Consider the following 24,120-nt stretch of genomic DNA (forward strand, 5'->3'; position numbering starts at 1 on the left):
AAGACGTGTATTGCCTGAAAAGTCTTTATTGCTGTATAGTTCGTTCCATCCTCGAGTATGCTTCAGCTGTTTGGTGCCCATTCTACCAGAATGGGGCTGAACGAATCGAGGCTATCCAGCGTCGCTTCATGCGGTATGCCCTACGTCATCTGAACTGGCAAGACCCGTTCCGTTTACCAAGTTATGAGAATCGCTGCCGCCTCATAGACCTAGATACGCTTCAAGCTCGCAGAAACGCTATGCGCGCTCTAGTTGTTGCTGATCTCTTAATGTCCAAAGTTGGCTGTCCCGTTTTGCTGGGGGCCATTCCTCTCAGCGTGCGTTCCCGAGGGTTGAGAAACCAGCTTTTGCAGCTCTAAGTTCCTATTCGTCTCAACAACTATGGAGCGAACTGCGCATTTATCGGCGTATTGAAAACGTTCAATCGCAATTTCTGAGCATTTCGACTTCGATGTTTCGAGGAACGTGTTCCGGAGAAAAATTTTAACTGTTTCAGGTTAATTTTTATCTTGTATTGTAATTATACTATTAAGTTATCATTAGGATCTACATATGATCCGTTGATTTTATTCTAATAAACAACATAAACAACATGGAATTAAAAAAGACTTGCAGCTGTAATTAGTGAAGAAGTAGTTTTTTTTAACTCCAGTCGACTCTATACTATCGGAAAACTTTCTCATCGAAATTTTACTCAATAGAAAGGAAATAAACCGTTTCTCGAGATGGGAGCTCTCCCGTTTCAAAAGTCGAAAAGATCATTCTGTATAATGGCCCTTACTCTGTGCCGCGCGTGAGGTAACCATAGTCGAGTCACAGTGACAACGGTTTATTCCCAAAAACCTGTTTGTTAACCAAAGTTCATGAAATCACCTTTAAAATTGTTCGAGTTGTATCATATTTCAAGTAGATTTGGTTTGAGAGATCGCATTATATTGCTAGTTTGCAAAGTTTAAAAAAAGACTAATTTGTCTAGAAAAATAGCACTTAGGCTAGGAAAGGTGGCATTTGTTTCCTGTGAATTGTTTTGAGTCCATTTCGACATAAATATATTTGTTTCATCGTCCAATGTATCTCGTCGAAATCTCCCCGTTTTTTTTTTTGTAACAGGAATTTTTCGGATATTCATTTTCATATTGAAGAAAAAAACAGACACTACCAGTAAGGGATTGAAATTTTACATGTTTTATTCAAGTAATTTTCATTTGTCAAATCAACATTAGTTTTGTTTGTTTGTTATGATTTTGTGGCTGCATAAAGCTGCATTTCGTGTACTGCGCATGTACCGCCGTTCGTTCATGGTTTTTATTTCCTTTAACTTGTCCTATCGCTAAACTGGTTTGTTTTTTTTTTATGTTCTGTAACATGTTGTTTTCCTTGATTTTGGGGGGCGGGAGAGAAGTTTCCCTTTTATGGAGTAAGTTTTGTTTTTTTTTCTTTTGAATATCCGTTCAGTTTCTTCAATATCAATTATACACTTGTTTTCATCGTAGACCGACAAAAGAATATGTTTTTGTTTTGTTTTTAATAATTTATACAAAAAATATACAAAGCAATTTTACATAAGAACTTTCCTTGTGTCGTTACTAATAATTCGCGTTCGACTACACCTAATGCTTACTGACTGACTGTTCACTGATTCTTCTAGATTTTGTTTTTGTTTTTGCGAATATGTATCAGTTTCGACGTCCGTATTTGTGGCGTCACCTTACAAACTATACAATGTCCGTTCAGAAATTGATTTTTTGTTAATGTTTTGCTAACTTTGGGAGAAATATTCGAGAGAAGAAATTTGCTTCCGTTACGTTCTGTACACATGCTTATATTTGATTTTTTTTATTGACAAACATTTGTTTTTTGTTTCCAGAGAAGCAAGGATTAGAATAAGGATTTTTCCACTGATTTTAATCGTTCCCATGGTTGTTATTCGTTTAAAAGTTTTCATTTGTAAGTAAAGACTCATATCTAGGAACTATATCTCGTTTACTTGTTTTGAGACATTCATTGACTACCTGTGTGTGTGTGGTTCGATTTGAATTATCGTAAACCTGAAAAAACATTTAATTTAAAGTTTAAATAAATAGCTTTAATTGATACGAGCCAACTTTCGGGCCGTATTCTATTCTTAAAATTCATTCTATTCCTTTTTCCGCTAAGCTCTCTGTGCTCTAGTGATAATACTTGGGCGTATGGTTCGATTTTGTTCGTCAAATGTTTCTACATTTTGTTTTGTAGTTCGACTTCATTTGTTTGGACAACTTTCCCATAGCTTTTTTACTGTTTCGTGAGTTAGAACTTAATTATTGATCGGATTTCATTTTCGAGACAATCTTCATTTCAACATTCTAAGATAAGTTTATTTCGAGTAAAAGTTTTGTTTTTGACTGGAAAAAAAAGTTTTTTCTCATGATTTGTGATGTGCTTTTTGATCCTACGGGGTGATGAAATTTTCAATTGAACATAACAACTAAATATCTCGATTGTTGCTTTCTCACTTGCGTCTTTGAAATGCAATTTAATTAAAATCTAACAGCAGTAATTGTATGTGTTCTCCTAATACACGCAATTCATATTTACTCTTGTGGCCCTCCTAGCTCAAACCTCAAACTTTCGAAAAGCGGCTCGTAAAATGCTTTTTGCGCTAACCTCGATTACAGATAAAGAATAAATACACTTTAAACCCAGCTTAAAAACGTTTAAACTAAAGCATTATTTTGTTTGACATATGACAACCATTTAAAAACAACCCATCGGCCAGCAAAACTTCCAACATTGTTTGTTTGTTTGTTTTTTAGCTAGTTGTTGGTATTTATATTGATTAACAAGCTAGAATGACTAGATTTGTTTAGTGAGATTTGTTCTTGTATTTTTATTTTGCAAAACACAGCAAAAAAACCGAACAATTTGATGATGATTTTCTAGGTCTTATTTTTGCTCCTCCCGGTCAGCTTCCACGAACTTTTTTTAATATCAAACTTGCTGAGTACATGTTTAAATGTTAACTTTTTCTTCCTCCCGGTAGTGAAGTGCTCGTGGAAGTCTCATTTTAAGTCGTGAACCTTCAGATAATTTTTTTTTAAATATCCTTGTATTTAGTAAGCAAAACATGAAAAACGGCGTCAATATTTCAAACTTAAACCGCTTACCAGAAATGTGTCGAGCGCAGATTTTGAATTAAGATTCCATATACAGAATTAGGAATTTTAAATCCTGACAGCTTTACCAATCTTGTTGTTTTTGAGCTTTCTGGGAAAATCCAAGGACACGTTAAAAAGAAAATTAACTCGGTCAGTAGATCATTTATACTTAAGATGTTTACATGGCGACCGTAAAAAATATTTAAACAAAAATACCCATGCTTATTCCGATATTCTTCTGATACGAAAAGCATTTTGAAATATTAAACTATAACGAGAGTCATAGCGTGTTTGAAATTTCAGCCATTCAGTACTCGACAAGATGGGTGTCGCGTTTCCTCACTCCGGAATTTATACGCTGAATACTTATCCGACAGCTATCGTCATGTTTTCAAATTCATAAAAAAATATTATAAGATCGATTAAAAACTATTGAAATTGAACTGATCGATCCAGTCCCGGTTTAAAATGTCCCAATCCTGGGCAGACGACTTACAACGGAAAACCAAGCGTCTGTAAACCTTAGACGAACACCTCGTACCGGTTGAAATGTTTGATGCGCATGTACAGCTTCCTAATATCCTTGGCAAGCGAGTATCGCTGGTGGTCATCCTGGCAGCAGTACTGATACTGCTGCCTCAAGCTGAGGCTTCGGTTGAGCTGACGACTGAGTATGTTAGAGTTCATCATCAGGCTGCCGAGTAATCAGATGTTATCGTCGAAGTTTGCAAAGTTCTTGTCCCAGCCGGTTGATTGCTGTTGCTGGTTCGATTGACCTTGGCCGGGCTCTCCTTTACCGCTGCTAGCGAATGGATCTTTTTCGACTACGCCCGTCCCGGTCGAGAAGAAGTCATCGTCTTCGAAGGGATCGTCCACTTTGCGAGAGAATATGTTAACACTGTCCGATTTGCGGATGTTGTCGTGCACTTGCGGCTGATGTTGACTAGAGGTTTTGAGGATCTTCTTACCTCCGTTTGCGTTCGTGGGTGGAGCTTGCATTTCACTGTTCCACTGATCTTCTACTTCGTTGTCGGAACGACCAGCGAAATCATCTTCGAACATGTGCGTTCCGGAAGCATTTGCATCGGAGCTGAATTTGGAGACGGTTACATTCTCGTTGAATCTCAGCTTCGACGCAGACTGGGGTGGGGCAGGCGCTCGAGACGTTGGAGTAAAGTCAGTCTCGAACTCCCCGAAGTTTTGCGGCTGAATCTTCTGATGATAGTTTTGATAATGGCGGTTCGACTCTTTCTCAGAGAAATCGTTCGAAAAGCGGAATGTTTTAGAATTTTGCTGTGGAGGTTGGAGGCCGCCTGATGGAGGAGCAGGAGGAGAGTTGAAATCACTTTCGAATCCATCTCCACCTTCGAAGTTGAAGCGGCCGCTAGTGGCGGACTGCGGAGTTTCTTCGAAGTGGTCGAAATCAAAGTCCATGCGAACGTGTTTACCACTTTTCGGGGGAGTAACTGCCTCAAAATTACCCGATCCAAATTTTCCACTGAACCTTTCTTTCTCTTCTCCTTCGAAGTACAAATCACGACTGTTGCTTTTCTTCATTCTTCGCAATGTTTCCTCTTCATATTCGTACCGAGCCATCTTTCTTGCTTCCTGAGCTATTAGAGTATCATTCAAAGTACGTCCTTCGGATCTCGGAGTAGTAGGCTTGTAGTAAGATGTCGGAGGCTGTCTTCTTCCGTAGTAAGACGGACTTTCATCTATATTTTCACTCACTTTACCACCACCTATATCATCTTCTTCATCGTTGTCGTACCCTCCACTTCCACCACCACGATTATCCCCTTCGAAATCAAAGTAGTCTTCCTTTGACCTCGATGGTGGATAGCGCATCGTAGCATATCCCGGTCTAATGTCCGACTCCTTCGATCGAGTCCTGCCCTTTTTACGGAAACGACGATCTTTCTCCCCATCCGATCCTGTCAATGGAGCTGTGCCCATCATCCGTCTACTCTCGTTGTACCTTCGCTCCTGCTCAGTTGCACTTGAAGGCCGCTTCCATCCCGGTTTTCCACCCATTGAAGATCCCCAAACCTCATCATCAACTACTGGCTGCTGCTTACCACGAATATTCTGACTAGAACGATGCAAGCTATTCGAATCTCCCCTCCTGTTACCTACCAGATCACCCTCCGAATCCTGATCCAAATCATCTAACCTAGCGCTCCCGGCATTCCTCATGCCACGTCTCAAAGACCGCGACTTATCCAGCGACAGATATCTATCTCTCTCCCGATAGTCTCCACGACTATCCAAACTCCCGTAGATATCTCCGCTACCGAAACTCCGCCGCTCATACGATTCGTTACTTTCCCGATCGAAGCTCTTACGCTCCCGCTCGTAAAAGTACTCCCTAGCCGATCTCGAATCACGCGGTCCCCTCTCATAGATATCCTCGTAATCCATTCGACCCTTCATCATGCGCTGATCATACGGACCCTCCCCATACGGATCGTACTCATAGTTCGGCCTGCCACGTTCCCTGTAATACTTCCGCTTATCGTAGTTCTTGTAATCCCGTCTATCGTACGGTGGCAAACTCTTCGGCTCTCGTTTCTCATATGGAGGCCCATACGTACTCCTCTCATAGGCATTCCTATCGAACGACCTCGAACGATCACCTCTCTCTTCCTCCTCCGTCGGTGACCAGCTAGGATGCTGCTGCTGCTCATGATACCAGTGTTCATCGTCAAAGTTATCCCTACTCCGTGAACTTATTTGACCCTTCATTCTCCTCCTTCTGTCACCTCTGTCCTTCATATCATCCTCGTAATCCTCATCATTAGAGTTGATACGACGCGGTGGCATCCTCGGATGGTGATACCGTTCCCCAGATGTTGGTGCAGCATGGTGTCCGGGATGGCGCTTCCGGTAGTCCGGCCCGTCTTCGTCCCACGGTGAAACGTCCCGGGAAGACGATGAAGTTTGTCCCTTGGCGGGCCACCGCCTAGCGTAGTCCCGATCGTTCTTCCACTCATCCTTCGGGTCAGACGAACACGGCGAATCGGGACCGTTTTTGTCGGTTCCTGAAAAAAGGAGAGAGAAAACAGTATAAAATCGGAATCTTCTGAAGAAGATTTCTAAGATTGTTCTTACCTCTGGGAGGTCGGTTCGTGTCCGGTTTTCTTTGTGCAACGGGTGGTTCCGGTTGATCGAATACCGCCCAAGATTCGGCATTGGTTGGCGTAAGCTTTGAAGCGTTGTGTGCTGAAATAAAAAAAAAACAAAGGAACAAACAAGCTTAGTATGCAATTTTGACTTCTACAATTGCATGGCAAAGGAACTACAGCGAGGAGACACAAATCCTGCTGGAGCAAAGAGCAGTACTGCCTGGACGCTGTAATTGGGCAGCGAGAAGATCAGACTCGGCTATAAACCATCTAGGTGATAAATTCATGCATCGAAGTAGTAATTGCAAAGATCAACGACGCATCTGTTGCAGTTGCTACGCTTCACCAAAATGGACGGTCGAGTAATTTAACACTAAGAGCTCATTTAAATTTTACGTAACGCAATCTTCGATAATTTTCCAGGAGAAAATTGACGCTACACTCCGACGGCAACAAGCCGATCCGGACGATCATGTGTGGATCACATCACAACGCTACAAATAATACTGGAACAAATCAACGAGTTCCAGTTCTTCTGCTGGTGTTCGTTGATTTCGAAAAAGCATTCGACCGACTGAACCATGAAAACATCTGGTCGGCTCTAAGGGATGGAGGAGTCCCAGATAAATTATTCCATCTCATCAAAGCACAGTACGACGCATTTTCGTGCAAGGTCCTGCACTACGGTGTTTTCTCTGATCCAATCCCGGTAACTGATGGAGTGAGACAGGGATGTATCTTGTCACCGCTACTCTTTCTCATCGTAATGGATGAGATCTTGACTCGATCGATTGACTGTAGACCAAACCGAGGATTGCCGTGGAATCCTTCGACAATGGAGCAACTGAACGACCTTGATTTGGCAGACGATATTGTTTTGCTCGCCCAAAGACAAGGCATGCGGAGCAAACTCGACGACCTCATCGAAAGCTCCAAAGCAGCAGGTCTCAAGGTCGAAAAGACTAAGTCGATGGAAATCAACACGGAAAATCGTTCCCATTTCGAGGTAGCTGGGAAGCAGGTTGAGAAAGTGGAGTGCTTCCAGCATCTTGGTAGCCAAATCACGCCTGATGGTGGTACCAAGAAGGACATCGAAACCTGGATCAGAAAAGCCTGCTAATCTCCGAAACATCGCTAGAAATCGAGATTCGAGAACGTATGTGGAGATGGATTGGGCACACGCTGCGAAGAGATGAAAACGAGATTTGCAGAGAGGCGCTTGACTGGGATCCAGATGAGCATCGAAGAAGAGGCAGGCCCTGAAACTCGTGGCTGCGTAGTCTAGACGCTGACATCCGCACACTTGACAAAAACCTTGACTGGTAGCAAGTGAAGACGCTGGCAGCGAATCTCATCCCTATGCGTCGGTCCATCGGCGCCGGACCCTTAGGTAGATAGGGGTCTTCAAACCAGCAGCTGAAATACCTCGGAGTAATGGTCGGAAACAGACTATGTTTCGGTAGACATTCCAAAAACTGTTGTGAGTCGTGAGAGTTAATTGAAAATTATAGCCTCAATGGCTTGGACTATGACGAACTGCCATGGTGTTGAGTGCTCATTCGAGTCTTTATGTCTGTAGATATCAGCATTGAGATCGAGATCGTTCTAGCTGCAAAAAAGAATTGTTACGAGGAAAAAGCGGTTCGAGTAATGCTTGAAGCCTAACGAGTCACTGTTGTTGAAGCAGTGAAACGCTTCGAACAACGAAAGATGGACTGGTAGGGTGAACTGGCGGCAATGCAGAAAATTGAAAGTATGAAAAGGTCGATTTTCACCGGACTCTGTGCGTTTCGGGCCATGATTGCTTTAAACAGATTTTTTTTCCCAGTTTAAGCTGAATCCGAGATGGAATTAAGAGTAAGGCAGTGTACTTGCACACTCTTGTTCTTCGACCAAAAGACAATTGACAGATCCAGAATCCTTCCAGTTGAGAGGATCTTCATCAATCGTTAGGTCAGCGAATTTCCCAACAGATGGTTGAAATTGCTTCCAGTTAACATACACGAATAACTGAAAGCGAAGCCTAGGCCAGAGCTTTCCCAGTCTTGTCCTGTTGAAAACAGATTTAATAGGGAAGAGAGTAGCGGTAACTGATGTTAATGTGAATGTACGAAGAATGAACTAAAGAACCACAATAAGCGAAATGGTCCTTGAATTGAAGCAGTTAGTGTACAATAGTTCAGGTGTAGATTGAAAAGCTCATTAAGAAGAAGATTAAATTCACTGATCATTTTTTATGAAAGCTGCGTTCAGCAGTAGACTTGAAAAGGATACAAGAATACATAAAACGACTCTTTCATATAATTCAGTGCATATCATATGAGATCGGAATGATAAATGCGAAGTCGGAATTCTAGCCTAATTAAGAATCACAAAAAAAGATGTTTTACCACACCTACCTTGATTACGATCCGCTTCCGGGGACGATTCGCCATTATCGCTGAGCGAACCAGACGACCGTTTCCGGGGTGATTCCAGACTTTTCTTCGTTTCGCCACTCGAATCTTCGACGAACGCTCCACAACTTGCCTCGGTCCCGGGTGATTTAACGCTTGGGGATGTTCTCAACCCTACCGCCGGACTCTTGGATTGCTGAGGCGTCTTTGCCAGCGGGATGGGCGAGGTGCTCATATCGTTGACGGACGTTTTGGACAGTCCATCCAACAGCATCCGGTCATCGGATACTAGGTCATGGGGTGATTTGTTTTCATGGGGTCGACTCGGTGAGGTCGATGTTGTTTGGAGATGTGGGGATTTGACGGTGATAGCTGGTGCCGGAGAGGGTTGTCCTCCACTGTGAAGCGATAAATTTGACACCGCCTTTTGCATGAACGCATCAATTTCCAGATCCTCTTTGGGAGTTGTACGGATGCCCGGTGTATCGGGTAGTTCCAGGGAACTTAGCGTACGTTGAATTTGAGAACCGTGTTGTTGTGGGAACTCTTCCGTTATTTCTGCATCGGAGATGTTGATTTCCGGGGAACGACGTTCCGTGGGCATCATGTCGTCGAAATTGGCTTCGAATTTGTGTTCATCCTCGGTGTCACGATCTTCGAAGGATGATGATTCCATCCGAGCTATTGGAGCAGTTGTAGATGGAGGTGGATTGGGTCTTTCGAAAAGATCTTCCTTCAGGATGTCTCTAAGAGCGGCGTAACGGTCTTCTGCTTGCGAAATATATTCTGTGATATTGGTATTGATTTTGGTCTTAACGACTGGGCCCGGACTTTTGGTCTCGAAGGTTTGAGAGGGGGATTGTAAGAATCGATCGGTGGTAATGTTAGGTGATAGTCTGTTCATTTCGCTAGCAACTTCCCTATCGAAGTCTAGGGAAGAAAGTCCAGAGCCTGACTTTTCCTGCTCAGTGGTGGAAGCTTCCGGTGACGGACCTATTTCTTGCTCAATAATCTCTCGGAATACTGCGTATTTATCCACTGATGAAACAGCAGGTTGTGTTCTTGATTTTGGCTGTGTCGTTTGATCAGGTTGTAAGTTGTTGAAGCTATCGAAATTTGCTACAAAGGTGTTGTCTTCTCCGAAATTGTCGTCGAATTTGGCCACGAAGGTAGCGTCATTGTTGTCGTCGAAGTTTACTTTGAAAACGGGTGAGTCATTGTTTTCGGCTTCCTGGTTCCATGAAGTTGCTGAAGTGGGTGAGTTTTTGCTGTTTTCTATGAACTCTGATAAGTACGAAGTAAGCTCAACCAAGGTCATGGTGCTCAGTTTGCTGACAGGGACGTTCAGCTTGGTGGACAGCTCATCGATACCTAGGGTTAATAATTGACTGAGTGTAATGTCCGGAAGAAGCGATTCGCCGTCCTTGTATGTGGGAGATTTGGTGTGCGCTGGTGGAGTTGGCTCGTCTAAGTTTCGAGGATCCGTTTCCGATTTGCGTGCGGCACGTGTCTTAGAAGCGTCTTTTCTTTGTGGTGGTGGTAGAAGCGTAGGGATCTCGGTCTTGGCCGGAATCGGCTGGAGATAATCGTCTTCATCTGTAAGTTTTTTAAATGGTCGTCCCGGTGAAGATCCATCATTACGATTGGTCTTCCTAGAGGGAAGCGGCAATGGAGGAGCATCATCATTGGCAGATTGGCTTTTAGAATCGAACTTGGCTCCGACGAAATCGTAGCGTTCTTTGGAGGATCCACCGGATGCGAGGGAGCTGATTGCACTAGTGGGTCCGGAACGAGGAGTTGGTCTTATCACAATGTCGGCAAATTGTTTCTTAGGAGGCAATGGTGGCGGTTCGATGTGTGATCCAGAGTCTGGTCGAGGAGGAGGTTCGGGAGCTGTTTCATTTTCGCTCAAAGAATCGCTTTCCTGCAAGCGACGCATGTTTATACTGTTCGAGTCTCTTTTCGAGAATTTCTGCCCGAACAAGTTCGGTTTCATTTTCTTAGATCCACTACTTATGCTGGAAATAACGTCGACAGTGTTCTGTTTGAATACATTTGGTCTATTTCGCGCCATTCCTGTAATACCTGGAGAGGTGGAATCGGAATTCTGGCGCTCGAGACGTTTTTGGCTTAAGTAGTTGGCCCAGCTTTCCGGAGGAAGGCTTACTTGTAAAGGAGCATTGTAAGCTACTGGACTTTCATCTGTTTTGTTATCTTCTCCTTTCAACGTTGGCTTAGCAGAAGATTCGTCCAGATTACCGGTATTAGGTTGTCTTGGTGATGTTGTTCGAGAAAAGTGCATATCAAATGGATCAATGTGTAGCTTGGAAAAGTCTTCGTCTTCATTAAACGGATCTGCTGACGACTTGTTGGCGAATGGATCCAAAAATTCTGACGCTATCTCATGGGATGGTCGCATGTTTTCATCGAAGGACGGTCTGAACTGTTCGGCTCCACCCGATGAGCTCATATTTGTGCAAGACGGATCTGGTTGAGGTGACTGCAGCCTCATGCGATCTTCACTGGTGAAATTTGCATTGAAGGTGCTCTCTTTCCCGGAGAGATCCTTCAAAACCTTCTTTGGAGGGTTTTTCAACTCTTGGAAGAAATATTTCTTATCGATATATGGTTTGGTTTTGCCGGTCCCGAGAGGATCAAGATCTGTAAACGCATCGGTGTAAGCAGCTGCCTTAGCTGTACTGGAAATTTGCTGCTGAAAGAAGTGCAAACTGTTAGAACTTTGACTTTCAGGTTTAGAGTAGATAACCTACCAAAAACTGATCGTCCAAATCGGCTAGGTTCAGTTCATCCATGTATTTGCCTGGTTCGGGATCGAAGCGTGATGTGTTCGGGGGTGAGTTGAGCCAATCTTCGTTCTGACTCGAATTGCTAGTAGACATTGTAGTTGGAGGTGCAGGTCCTGGAGTAGAACTTTTTGGAGGGGGCGGTATGCTAACTTGTTTCACCGCCGGAGTCGCAGATGAAGGAATCGGAGGTGAAGCGGATGTAGTAACTGGACTTGTTTCAGTCACCGGAAGGTTCTCGGTACTTCTATGGGTTTGTTTTTGATGACGTTTGCTAGACTCGGGTGGTGGCAGAAGGTTGTATGCCTATGGGCAGTACAAAAGATAATAATAATCGACTTTAGACAAAAAAAAAACCTAAAAACTACTTACCGGAGGCATATTTGTAAAGGAGTCTCCAAAGGGATCGTCATCGATCACACTCTTCGATGGAACTTCGCTAGGCGTGATGCGTTCCATCTGCGATATGCCACGCTGTATGGAGCTGAGCTCCTGCTCCAGATCCACCAGATCTGCCACCGATTCAGGTGATTTTTCACTTTTCATCATGGCCTTTGAGCTACTACTTCCTCCGATAGCACCCGATAAACTGGATCCCGTCAGGGAGCTGGAACCCACATCACCGGACAAGGTGGTTTTCCCGTAACCACCATCGGAGTTAGTGCTCTTTACCGTCATTGCTACCGCCTGATGTTCGTGGGCGGTAATTTTGCTTTGAATGTGCTGCCGAGCGAGTTCGATTTCTTTCTTCTTCAGCTCGAACACCACCTGAAAGAGGTCGCGCATGGCCAGCACCACCTGGCTGGCCGCTTTGTCGGTTTTTATTCCGAAAAACCGGTGCCCACTATCGGGCGATCCAAAAATATAGCCAAATGCACGCGAATCGGTCATATCCTGCGCGATAAACGATATCTTATGAACGGGATGGTGGTAGAGTGAGTCCTGCAAAAGAAGAATAGGTTCATAAATAATTCATTGATGTTTATTGTATCGTTCAGCATACCCCTGTTTTCTCATCTCTCAAACGCAACCCGTCAATAGTAACGTGTATCGTAATCCGCTGTTTGTGCTCTCCTGCAGCTCGGATAGCCATTTTGAGATCCTGTTGGGAAGAAATAAAATAAAATTTAATTTTTTTTCTGGACGAATTGATACGTTTTCTTTCACATTAAATTAAATTATCAAAAAACTTTTAATTTGTGCTGGCGAGGCTGCAGGAAATCTGTCTGGATACTTCATAAATTAACGAATCCGTAATCACAATTCACAACAAGTTGTTTTCATTCCCTGGAATTATCGATTCTACATTCTTTGACCGTTTTGTTTCACAACGGAAAATGTTAAAATCGTCATTATGTTTTCTATGATTCGTTAGAAACACCATAGATACTTTTAAATAAAAATTTGTTTTTTTTTTAAGCCAAGGACATTAAAGGAAGTTCTCTGAGGGAAAAGTTTCTTGCATGCTGTAGAAAAACTTGACCAATTGAGGCGCTCAGGATCGAACAGGTGCAAGGGACAAAATAATATTTTTTTTATGATTGACCATGGGCAAGCACTAGCACTAACAAATAGTTATGCTTTTTCCGAGCAGTTTCGTTAGTCAAATTCTTCGATTGGCATTGCATATTGTTGTTTCCGAGCAGGTGTAAAGTAACTGTTTCTTTGTGCTCTTTCATACCTAGTTAAGCAAATGCTTTCAAATTTTGCTATTCATGGGTTCAAGCTAAGTAAAAGCTACTGAAGCAATTGCAATTTTCTTATTAGTACCTCCTCATTAGACTGGCCCATAGCAAAAAAAATCCTTATATCCCACGCGGCACCCCCTAGGTTGGTGCCTTTATATGAAAAAATGACTTTCTGAAAGTTTCAGGTCATTTGGCAGAAGCACGAGCTGGCTCAAAGGACTTGAAATTTGTATGGAGATTTTCGACAAAATGTATGAAAAATCGACACACTTTCACTCTTTGTGTTCTAAAATATGTTTCCAGTATGCTAGAAAGCTCAGAATTTCAGAAATTGTAGTTCAAACATTGACAAACAACTTTGTAGAAGATTGTGACGCGATGCGTGTTGACTGTGATGAGTTATTTGCAATTGAACGTGTGATTTTTTTAAATAAATATTTTAATAGTTCAGTTCGGTGTCTGGAGTAAAATGCAACAAAACGCAAATCACAGAAACGCCTTGTAAATCTCGTTTAGATGTGCTGGAATATGAATGTTTTGCATCACGCGTTTGTAAACATTGAAATTTCTTTCATCCAAACATATATTTTTATGATTTCAGCTTGTAGAATTTTTCTTAGCATCATTTAACCCCTAAATGTATGCAGCATCCTTATTGTGAAAATTAGTTTTTATGGACTAAAAAATTACTGCAATTGGTGTTTTCATGCGCAATGGTCTTATAGGCATCGCAAATATATTAAAAACTATAAATTTCCATACTTGTTATAAGATTTTTCATTTAAAACAAAGTTTGTTGCAAGTTACCCCATTTTCTAAGGAGGGTGAAAATCGCATGTTTTAAGAAAATTAACCCTTCATTTCATGATTTTTTATTTTTTCTTGAAAAAATTCTCAATAGTGCGCAATGATGAGTACATGAAGGGAAAAATAATGAAAAAATATTATTTTCTCATATTTCGAGGATTTAGCCAAAATATTAATTGTTGCATATTTGCAACAACATGAAATGGTTATACCTTTTCGTTCCTCATACAAGACAGCTAGAAATAAATGCTTATTCCTAATTTATCCAGCACTAATCGTAGTTAAAGCTCAAGAACTTCGTAAACCTAGTGTCTGGACACAATTTAGCGGGGTTAGTACCTAAGTATGTTGGTTACCCACCATGGGTGCACGGATTCACCTAAGTTTCTGCCTAAGGATGTGCTTACATGCATTATTTAGATCAATTAGTTCGACAAATTTCCAATGCAGCTTACACTATATTCGAACCCCATGGCTTCGTTTGATCTGTTATAGAGTAAATTTATTACTTTTGTTGATGAAAGTATATTTTGGAAGAACTAGTCAATCTGATGGGCTAGTTTACTATATGAATTCCGGTATCCCTGTATATTTAGCTGACCTGGAAAACTGATTGAACATTCTTATACATGAGAATTTCAAGGAAGCACATCTTACCTGTTGGCCATTTATGTGATTTGGACCTAAAAGTTTTCTGCCGATACCCGTAATCGAACCCTTTACGCGTAGCATACCAAAACCAGACTCACGCCAGCGTATTCGCTAGCGGCTAGACCTCCCAGGCACAGTATTATTTTGGGAGCTGGAGGGTAGTTATGCGATAATATTCATTACGTTTGCTTGAAGGTGCTATATGGAAGCTGAAACGTCTTTCCAATACAACTTTTTTGAAAAATAACCTTCAAAATCAATATTTTGACGATAACATTCAAGCTTTGGACTTGTATTCAGTTCTTTTGCAGTAACTTCATTTTTCGTGAAAAGTTTGATGGTATTCTTCGTGCTCATAGTTTTTTTGCGCAATATACAGCAATCTAGAAACAAGTTTATTCTCGGCTGACAACAATGTTTGAATTATAAAACCTTAAAAATTGTGATGAAAAAATGATTTTTATGCATGGTATACTTAGATTCAAAGAATCAAGTAACTTGAAAATCAGGAAATACAAATTGTTGAAGAAACAAATTGCGTTTTTTCTTCAAACACCTACAATGAAAAACAAAAAAAAAATTATTAATAAATAATTAATAATAATTAATAATAAAAAAAAACCAATGGATAAAATACATTAAAAATGGTTTTACCCGTATAACATTTGTTGAATATGGTACGCGTTTGGAAGAGTAAATAGAATTATATGTAGGACTTATGTAAATGGAACGGCCATTATCGTCTCACCATGATGATTAAATTCGTACTGAAAACATTAAAGCTGTTATCATAAATACTATACAAACGATAAAAAGTATTTGAAGAACATTACGGGACGAATGTTTCAAACTAGGGTATAACATTATTAAGTAGTGAGCCGAAAAAATGTTAATTATTATTTTCTAAAAATTTGAAAATATTTTCTACGAACAAATACAATCTTTTCCGGGGATCATAAAATTATATTTAAAATCATCGTTGATTGCATTGCATTTGAAAAATTAAAGATTCAAATTATTAATATAAACACTTTAACTACTCAAAAGTCACAAATTTGTACTAAATGTGACGCATGGTTTATGATCTAGCCTAAATAAATTGTTCTTGGTTTTCCCCAATATTTTTACAGTTGTCAGCCATTTTGTTTAGTTAGAGGCTTATTCATCAGCATTATTTCAAAAATATCTCGACAACATAATAATATAACATTAAAAATAATAATACTTTCATCAGGAAACATATACACTGTTTAAACGATGAAACATTAGAAAGCACACTTTGTAGCCCATAGACCTAACTAAAGGTGCTACCGTTGCATGATGTTGCTAATTTGCAACAATTAATTAAAGGCCGTTATATCAGACAAAAAATCAAAAAAATCTTCAAATTGTATTCAATTGTGTTAATTGCATTACTGAAAGTGCGAAAATATTTTTTTCAGACAAATTTTTTTTTCGCGGTGTGAATTGGACTGGGTCAAAACTCTGAAAAATAAGCCTTTTTAAATATTTCATATTTTTTAGATTCAAGTTGGTCTAGTTTCTATATGTATACTCAGAAAGTCATTTTTTTTATTCAACGTAATCTTGAAGTTAGAAATATTATTGCCCTGAAGAAAAAAGTTGACTATTTGGTTTTCTGCAAAAGTTACAACAGCTTTAATTAATTGTTGCAAATTTGTTACTTTATGAAACGAAGGGTTAAAAATAACTTAAGAAACCAATAATTTTTCTTACTACGCCGATTTGATGTCCCATCATCCTTTAAACGTTTGATGCATAATGGGAAGGATTAACTGTAAACATAAGTTTTTTAAAAGCCATTGAAATTGAAAATTGTTGCATGTTGCCCCAGTTGACGGTATCAATGAAATGCGAAAATAATCACACATTAAATTGCAAATAACTCAACACAGTCAACTCGTATCGCGTTACAATCTTCTACAAACTTGTTTGTCATTGCTTGAACAACAGTTTCTGAAATTCTGAGCTTTATAGCATACTGGAAACATATTTTAGAACACAAAGAGTGAAAGTGTGTCGATTTTTCATATATTTTGCCGAAAATATCCATACGAATTTCAAGTCCTTTGCGCCAGCTTGTGCTTCTACCAAATGACCTGAAACTTTCAGAAAGTCATTTTTTCATATAAAGGCACCAATATAGGGGTTGCCGCGTTGAAAAAAATGTTGTAAAAATCATCCCATACAAATTTGGGCCAGTCTACTCCTCATGGCAAACGATTCTTATTTAGCCCCAAGTATACGCACTCTCCAATTAAGGAGTGCGCAACAGATGCATAGAAGGTGCTCTGCAGTTTCCTTTCCGAATCTGCAGAACCTACAGTCATCGTTTTAGATAATGTTTATCCTTTTGAGATGCTGTTTTTTTGACAATGTCCGGTTAAGAGATCTGTGTAAGTACTACTCGATGTTCTACTCAACTCGTGCTTACTTAAGTTCAACATGTTTTTGGAGAGTCATGCGCTTGGTTCAATGAATCTTTTCGCCTGAGCTGCTCCCAGTCCTTGAGCTCCATAGTCAAGGCTCTCCTCGATACTCCGCATAAAGAGATCCTTCCCTAGCTAGCTGATCTGCTTCTTCGTTCCCTATAAGATACTGAAATGACCTGAAACACAGAATAACTATACTCTGTTCCTTATGGCCAGGTTTCTTAGAGCAGTAACCAGTTTGACGCAGTTTACTGGATCGGATATAATTTCGTTGGTTCTTGTATAAATTAGCTCCAAGAAAAGATCACAGATACACCCAAAATGCAGTCTCTGTGCCAATCGATGATGCTACTAGCCGTATAATGTAACGATAAAAAAAATCAATCATGAATGGTATTTGAAAAAAAAATCACCTCGAACAGGAATCGAACTCGAGTCTACTGATTACCTCTCCGAAACCTTACCAATAGGCCAAATCGTCAGATGAAACAAGTCAAGCTGCTGCTAGATTATACGGCAGAAAACGCTCATCGTGCCCCGCTTGATAGTCCTCTGTTTGCCCCAAAATTGATTAAAGTGAAAAATCAAAAATTTAATCAACCAATAAAAAAAACTTTAATATCTCGTGAATAAACGTGCATTTTGAAAGAGTGAGGGGGGGTTGAAGTGAGGATACAGTGTGTGTGTTACATGTTTAACCTGTAATATTTTTCAGAATGATGATTTTGAAATATTATGTTGTTTTTAATCAATTTTTAAATTCATTTCTCATTGTGAATTGTAGTTCAATAATTTTATTTCTAAATCTAAATTTTGTTCTATTCTACCTTTATTTTAGAACTTCATAAATCTGAATCGAATGATTTGAAATTTGAATCATTTGTTCGAAATAGTTACAATTTTCCAAAAAAGAGGGTAACATGAATAAAATGAAAAATTATGTTCATATTTAAAAAAATCCTTTTTTCTCCGATGTTTTAGAAAGAATTTTTAAAAAAATTGCTATAATTTTAACTGATTTGAGTGTTAAAAAATTTGCGCGTTTTAAAAAAAAAACTGTTAAATGTTACAAAAACATTGAAAATATATAGATTTTGATAAAATGATCAACTTTCTCGATGACTGCAAATAAAATGAGTGAATAATTTTGACTTCTCAAATATAATACCGGAAATTCCCTGCTCGATTTGTTTCTAACCGATTCTCCTGATCCTATTCACCGATTCAGCCAAATCTCTTTACCAGGTGTTTCTCACCACGATCTAATCTTTTCATCCTTGAATTTCCCTAAAATTGAAGAATCAGATGGTTTTTGGTTTCGATATTGTAAAAAATTTGATGCAAATGCACTCCAAACTATTCTTTCCGAAACAAACTGGACTGGATTTCTGAGTATTGATGATTCAGATATACTTGTTAGCCATTTTAATAGATTTCTGTTGGAAATAAACGAGTCGATTTCCCCCCTTAAATATAAAAAAAACTCGTCGCAATGAATGGTTCAATCGCGAAATAAATCATGCTATTATTAATAGAAATCTGGCCTATAACACCTGGAAACACTCGAAGTCTGAAGAAGATAGAAATAAGTTTAAAATATTGCGTAACAGAGTTAACACCCTGATTACAAAAGCGAAAACTATACAAGATAAAAAACGTATAAATCTTGATTTACCAGCTAGAACTTTCTGGAATAACTTGAAGAAGTTTGAATGGAAAAAATCTCCAGGAAACTCTGATGTATCTAACTTTAGCGCTGATGAAATTAACAATTATTTCACAACAAATTTTACTAGTTCTGAAGTTGAACTATTTAATAATCCTTATAACCCACACGGATTTAAATTTAAATTTTTTGAAAACTATGAAATCATAAACGCTGTTATTTCAATACAATCCAATGCATTGGGAATGGATGAAATCCCAATCAAACTTATTAAAATTGCTTTACCGCACATCCCACCTGCTCTCAAACATATTTTTAAAACTATTATAAAAACCTCTAAATTTCCTTTTCAACGGAAAGTATCAAAAGTTATCCCAATTCCAAAAAAAGCCAAATCACATGACTTATCAAACTTGAGACCAATAAGCATTTTAAGTACAATTTCAAAAATTTTCGAAAAAATTGTCAAATGTCAAATAACAGAATATTTGAACCAAAATAATATTTTATATGAATTTCAATCGGGTTTTCGTTCTTCCCACAGTACTGAAACTGCGTTGATGAAGGTTCATAACGATATTGCCTATGCCTTAGATAAAAAAGGAATTGCTGTACTTCTTATGATAGACTTTGCCAAGGCTTTTGACCGTGTGTCACATACTAAATTCATGAATAAGTTAATAACTAATTACAATTTTTCAAGTTCAGCAGTTAATTTGGTGCGTTCATATCTACTGGGTCGGCAACAAACTGTTTTATTTGATGGTTGCTATTTTGAGTTTGCTCCAATCGAATCAGGAGTTCCTCAGGGATCAATTCTAGGACCTTTGTTCTTTTCGCTATTTATTAACGATCTTCCTGCTGTTCTACAGTACTGTTCGGTGCATCTTTTCGCAGATGATGTCCAAATATATCTCTGTGAAAAACGCACCTCAAACCCAAGTGACTTTTTTAATAAAATAAATCATGATCTTACTCAGCTTGTTGAATGGTCAAACGCCAACCTTTTACCAATCAATCCTTCAAAAACGAAAGCTTTGTTCTTTGGAAGACAACAATCCTTCTATACTTATCCTCAACTTTTTATGAATGATACTGCTATAAATTTTGTCGACTACGCTGAAAACCTTGGTGTTATTTTCGACCGCGATCTTTCATGGAATCGTCAGGTTAATGCTCAATGCTGCAAGGTTTATGGCTCGATTAAAAGACTTAACTTAACAACAAGCCATCTGGATGTCGCTACAAAACTAAGATTGTTTAAGGCCTACGTTTTTCCTTTGTTCATTTATTGTGATTTCATTTACTCGAACGCATCGGAGAGATCTGTTCACAAGTTGCGAGTTGCCTTGAATTCATGTGTGCGATATGTCTTCAATTTATCTCGTTTTTCTCGAGTTTCCCACTTACATAAATATCTCATTGGATGTTCTTTCGATAAATTCTATAAGTACCGATCATGTATGGTAATGCATAGAATTCTCAATACTAGAAAGCCAGACTATCTGAAATCCTTGCTCATTCCGCTTAGAAATTCACGCACAAGAAATATCCTAATTCCATCACATAGTTCTTCATATTATGGTAGATCATATTTCGTTCGGGGTATTGTTAATTGGAACAATCTTCCAACTAATTTAAAACTTCTTAATAAGAAATCAGAGTTTAAGAGAGGGCTACTAGAGGAATACATGGAGTATAACGACATAGATAGAGCTAGAAGCAAATAAGGAACGATTAGTTTTTAAGTAATTACATCAAGAAGACAACCACAGTGTAACAATTTAAAAGATATTGTAATCTTACGTTACATAAATAAAAACATAATAATAATAAAAAAAAGTAACGTAAGTTTTCTCTTTGATTTTTCCTTCCTTTTCGATGATATTCAGTAATTTGATCAAAATTCAAAGAAATTTTAAACCAAAATTAATCTCAGATGTTATTGGAAACAAAACGTGTTGCAGTCTTCTACATAGATGTTAAATAAGTTAAAAACATTAATATTAAAAAAATCAAAACGACCTTTTATGATGTCAGAAATGAAATAGTTATATCATTTTAAATTGAATTTTCTTAAAATTGTCGAATTACTTTTTTTTTCTAATGCATTGTATCATTGTAAATTCGAAAATCTAGGCAAAATCTTAATCCTTCATAAAATTCAGGATAATAAATATATTTTTAATCGGTTTGTACCATCAAGTAGCCATTCACCGCCCAGTCACCATTTACCGTAAAAAATCACCCTTTTATGTGTATTTCGAAGGGATGTTTTTCCCAAAAATAAAACCTCTATTCTGTGTTGACATCATTTTTCGACCATTTCACTGAAAAAACATAACTTAATTATGCTAACGCTAGCCAGAAATAAAATATTTGGTTTCTCGTTTCCGGTCAAATTATTAAATTCGACGCCTGTTAGCGAACTGAGCATTCTGTGCTCCTGATGCAAAAAAGGTTTTTGTTTCCTAAAAAGTACATATTTGATCTAAAATCGACTTGAAACGATAGTTTTATTTTCGTAGAATGATTTGCATTGGAAAATTTTCAATTTTTTTCAATAGTTGTTGTTTTTGGAGCGTTTAGTGTTGGGCGGTAATTGGTATGTAAACAAAAGTGTTTGTTCCTAATGACCGGTCACGCACAATTTCTTTGTTTTTAACGCATATATTGTGTCAAATGTGCAAATTTTAAGTAGCATTTAGTTTGATTATGTAGAAAATGAAAGTAAACGGTTACTTGAGGCTGTTTGCCGGGAATCATCATTTCGTCAGTCAACGCACTTTGTTAAATTTGTACAAAATTTACGGGAAAAAATTCACAAAATGTACTCTCTCAAGATCCAAAATATGGTTTTGACATCTCCTTACATGAAAAATACTAAAAAGAACCTGTTCCATGTTGTTACGATAGTTTTTCCTTAAGAAAACAGTATCGGTAACGGAAAAAGTCGAGTGGGCGGTAATAGGGCCAGTTGAACTCCCCCAAGTTTAGTTAATTATTTTGAATAGCGTACATTTTTCGCATTCCACTAAATTTTTTATTGATAGTAGAGTAGTTTTGAGATGTACTGGAAAAGAAAGCGAATAAAATCTGCCATCGTTTTTCTTATTACACATGTTTGAAGTTGAAAAACCGCTTAACTGGGCGGTAGATGGTGACTTGAAGGTAGTTTTATGTAGGTTTTTTATTTCATTGAGCGACAATTCAGTAAAAACTGCTTAGTTTTGGAATTATACGAGCCTCTATCAAAACTAGAGGTGATTGACAAAATCTGACGGAATATTTCATGATACCAAAATCTTTCGAGACAGTTATTGAAACATATGCACTAAATTAGCTGTTCTCTTTCCAATAATAAATTTTTTTTTGTCAAATCTGAAACTGGTTTATAACTTTCAATTTAAATTATCATTGTGTGAATGTTTTGGATTGATAATTAGCAAAATTCAAAATATGATTTTTTCAATAAGGTATATCAGATGGCATTATGAAATTTGAATTCAAAACGAATACACACATATAAATTTATAACATTACTCATTTTTGAGTTTCATAACATATTTTTAAATGATGACTGATGATGAATTCAAAATCTGAGGTATGATACTTCAATCAGAGTTCTATTTTTTTTCTAATTCATTAATATACTCGCTTCTGAAATAAAAATTTCGTTACAATATTTTCATTTTGATTTTGAATTAGTGATTTTTTTTCGATCTTGAAAATATTTAGAGCTAAATAAAACCTAATATCTAGACATTTTTTGATAAAAATAAACAACACTGATAATTTTTTTATTGTTTAATTTGATTGGCTCAAAATATATGCAAGAAACACCAGAGTAATTGTTTGGAATTTTTCAATATTATGAGTACCTAAATTGAAGCGTTTAAATGCATTTATTACAACCAAAGATAGAAGTTTAACGCATCTTTGAAACTCCGTGTTCTTTTTTATCCTTATTATAACAAAATGTCTCTTTCTTGTTAAAAATGGATAAGATCTATCCTCAAACTTCGATTTCAAGGTGAATCGATCCTACGACCGCCCATCTGAATCAATTTTGGAGATCGATCTTTTCCTGAAGATCGAATAATTCTAGTTAGGACCCGTTCCAGGTGACCACTCAGCATTTCGGCACTTCTTATGTTTTTAGAATTTTCTAAAAAAATACACTCTTTTAAAAGTAATTTTTAAAACATAATTTTCAATCATAAATAGGAAATGTGTAATTTTCAGAAAATCCAAAATGGGCAAGTTGTGGCGTACGCGTAACGACTTCAATAACTATTTTATCGAAAAATAAACTTTTTTTTACTGGAACTTTGCTGAAACAAATTTGTAACGTCACCGTGGAATGGATCTTAGATAGAGATGAGAATGGAAGGAGGAAAGCAATCGAAGAGCTAGTGTAAAATGTGAGCTAAGACTTTTGTGTTGTGGGCATCTTTAAACTTCTTATGTGATTCTAAATTAAAAATGCATCTTTCTAATTAAAATAATTTACACAGTTTAATTGTCCTAATTATGCTTTCTGTCAAAATCGGAAATAGTGTATTTTAATGATTTTGAAGAAATGTTTTAGAAGGTAATAAAAAAAAGGAAAAACGAATTGATACCCTTTATTTCAAAGTTTTTGATATTTTTATTTAAGTCATGTTTCACAGCCAACGGTATAATAATTGAAAAAAAAGTTGTTACCTTTCTATGTTTCACATGTCTGTTTTCGATTTGTAACTTAGGCCGGAAATTTCTTCTTTTGTCTCCCTCCTTCGAAATTTCCAAAACACTTGAAGGGGTGAGTAATTAAGGTTTGATGTATTTCATGGAAATTTTGAAAAATATCAAACATTCGAAAGCAGTATAAGAGTGATAAGCAGTTGTCAAAAGCTGCATCTAAGAAACTCTTGAAGCTGGACCTGGACCTTGAAAAAGAGAAATATAAAACACGCCTTAAGGCGGGGTTCGGATAAAAAAAAGACATTAAATCAACAAATACGTTAAATGGTTGCAACCGAAAAAGTAGATACTGAAATTAAGTCATTAAGTCCATGTAGCTATGCAATATTTGGAGAAAAATGTAAAAATTGTTCCCTAAACGATAAAGTTATACGTAGAACTAAAGTGGTATGTAATCATAACTAATCTTCTGCGAAAAAATTGAGGTTAAGGATAAGAGTTTTAACATTGGATTGTAGTTACAATGTTTAGAAAAAAGATATGAAAGTAAGGCTGCCAGTAGAAGTCTTACGCTTCTGAAGTGCCTATTGGAAAGTTGACCACCCCAATGAAAAATTTAACTGCAAGAATCGCTCCCACGGAGTGGAAAATTTTGAAAATTCAAGGGTATACCAACTAGGAAAAGTTCTAATTTTTTTTTTTTGAAA

At 38.0% G+C, this 24,120-nt stretch overlaps 1 protein-coding gene across 3 annotated transcripts in view; it reads right to left on the reverse strand.

The window, feature by feature from the left end:
* Nucleotides 1-1,162: 1,162 nt before the first annotated feature.
* The window catches only part of LOC129750570 (protein disabled), a 55,026-nt gene continuing 32,068 nt past the window's right edge, over nt 1,163-24,120 (reverse strand). For 2 of the 3 annotated variants that reach the window (XM_055745535.1, XM_055745538.1), the window contains exons 3-8: nt 12,466-12,564; nt 11,835-12,404; nt 11,430-11,768; nt 8,662-11,371; nt 6,249-6,359; nt 1,163-6,178 (exon numbers count right to left, since the gene is read on the reverse strand). In XM_055745535.1, the coding sequence (XP_055601510.1) occupies nt 3,843-6,178; nt 6,249-6,359; nt 8,662-11,371; nt 11,430-11,768; nt 11,835-12,404; nt 12,466-12,564 (6,165 nt within the window). In that variant the 3' untranslated portion in view covers nt 1,163-3,842. The remainder of the gene's footprint in view (nt 6,179-6,248; nt 6,360-8,661; nt 11,372-11,429; nt 11,769-11,834; nt 12,405-12,465; nt 12,565-24,120) is intronic. The other variant, XM_055745537.1, reaches the window with a different exon arrangement.

Source organism: Uranotaenia lowii, chromosome 3 (genome assembly GCF_029784155.1).
Source record: "Uranotaenia lowii strain MFRU-FL chromosome 3, ASM2978415v1, whole genome shotgun sequence".
Taxonomy (NCBI): Eukaryota; Metazoa; Arthropoda; class Insecta; order Diptera; family Culicidae; genus Uranotaenia; species Uranotaenia lowii.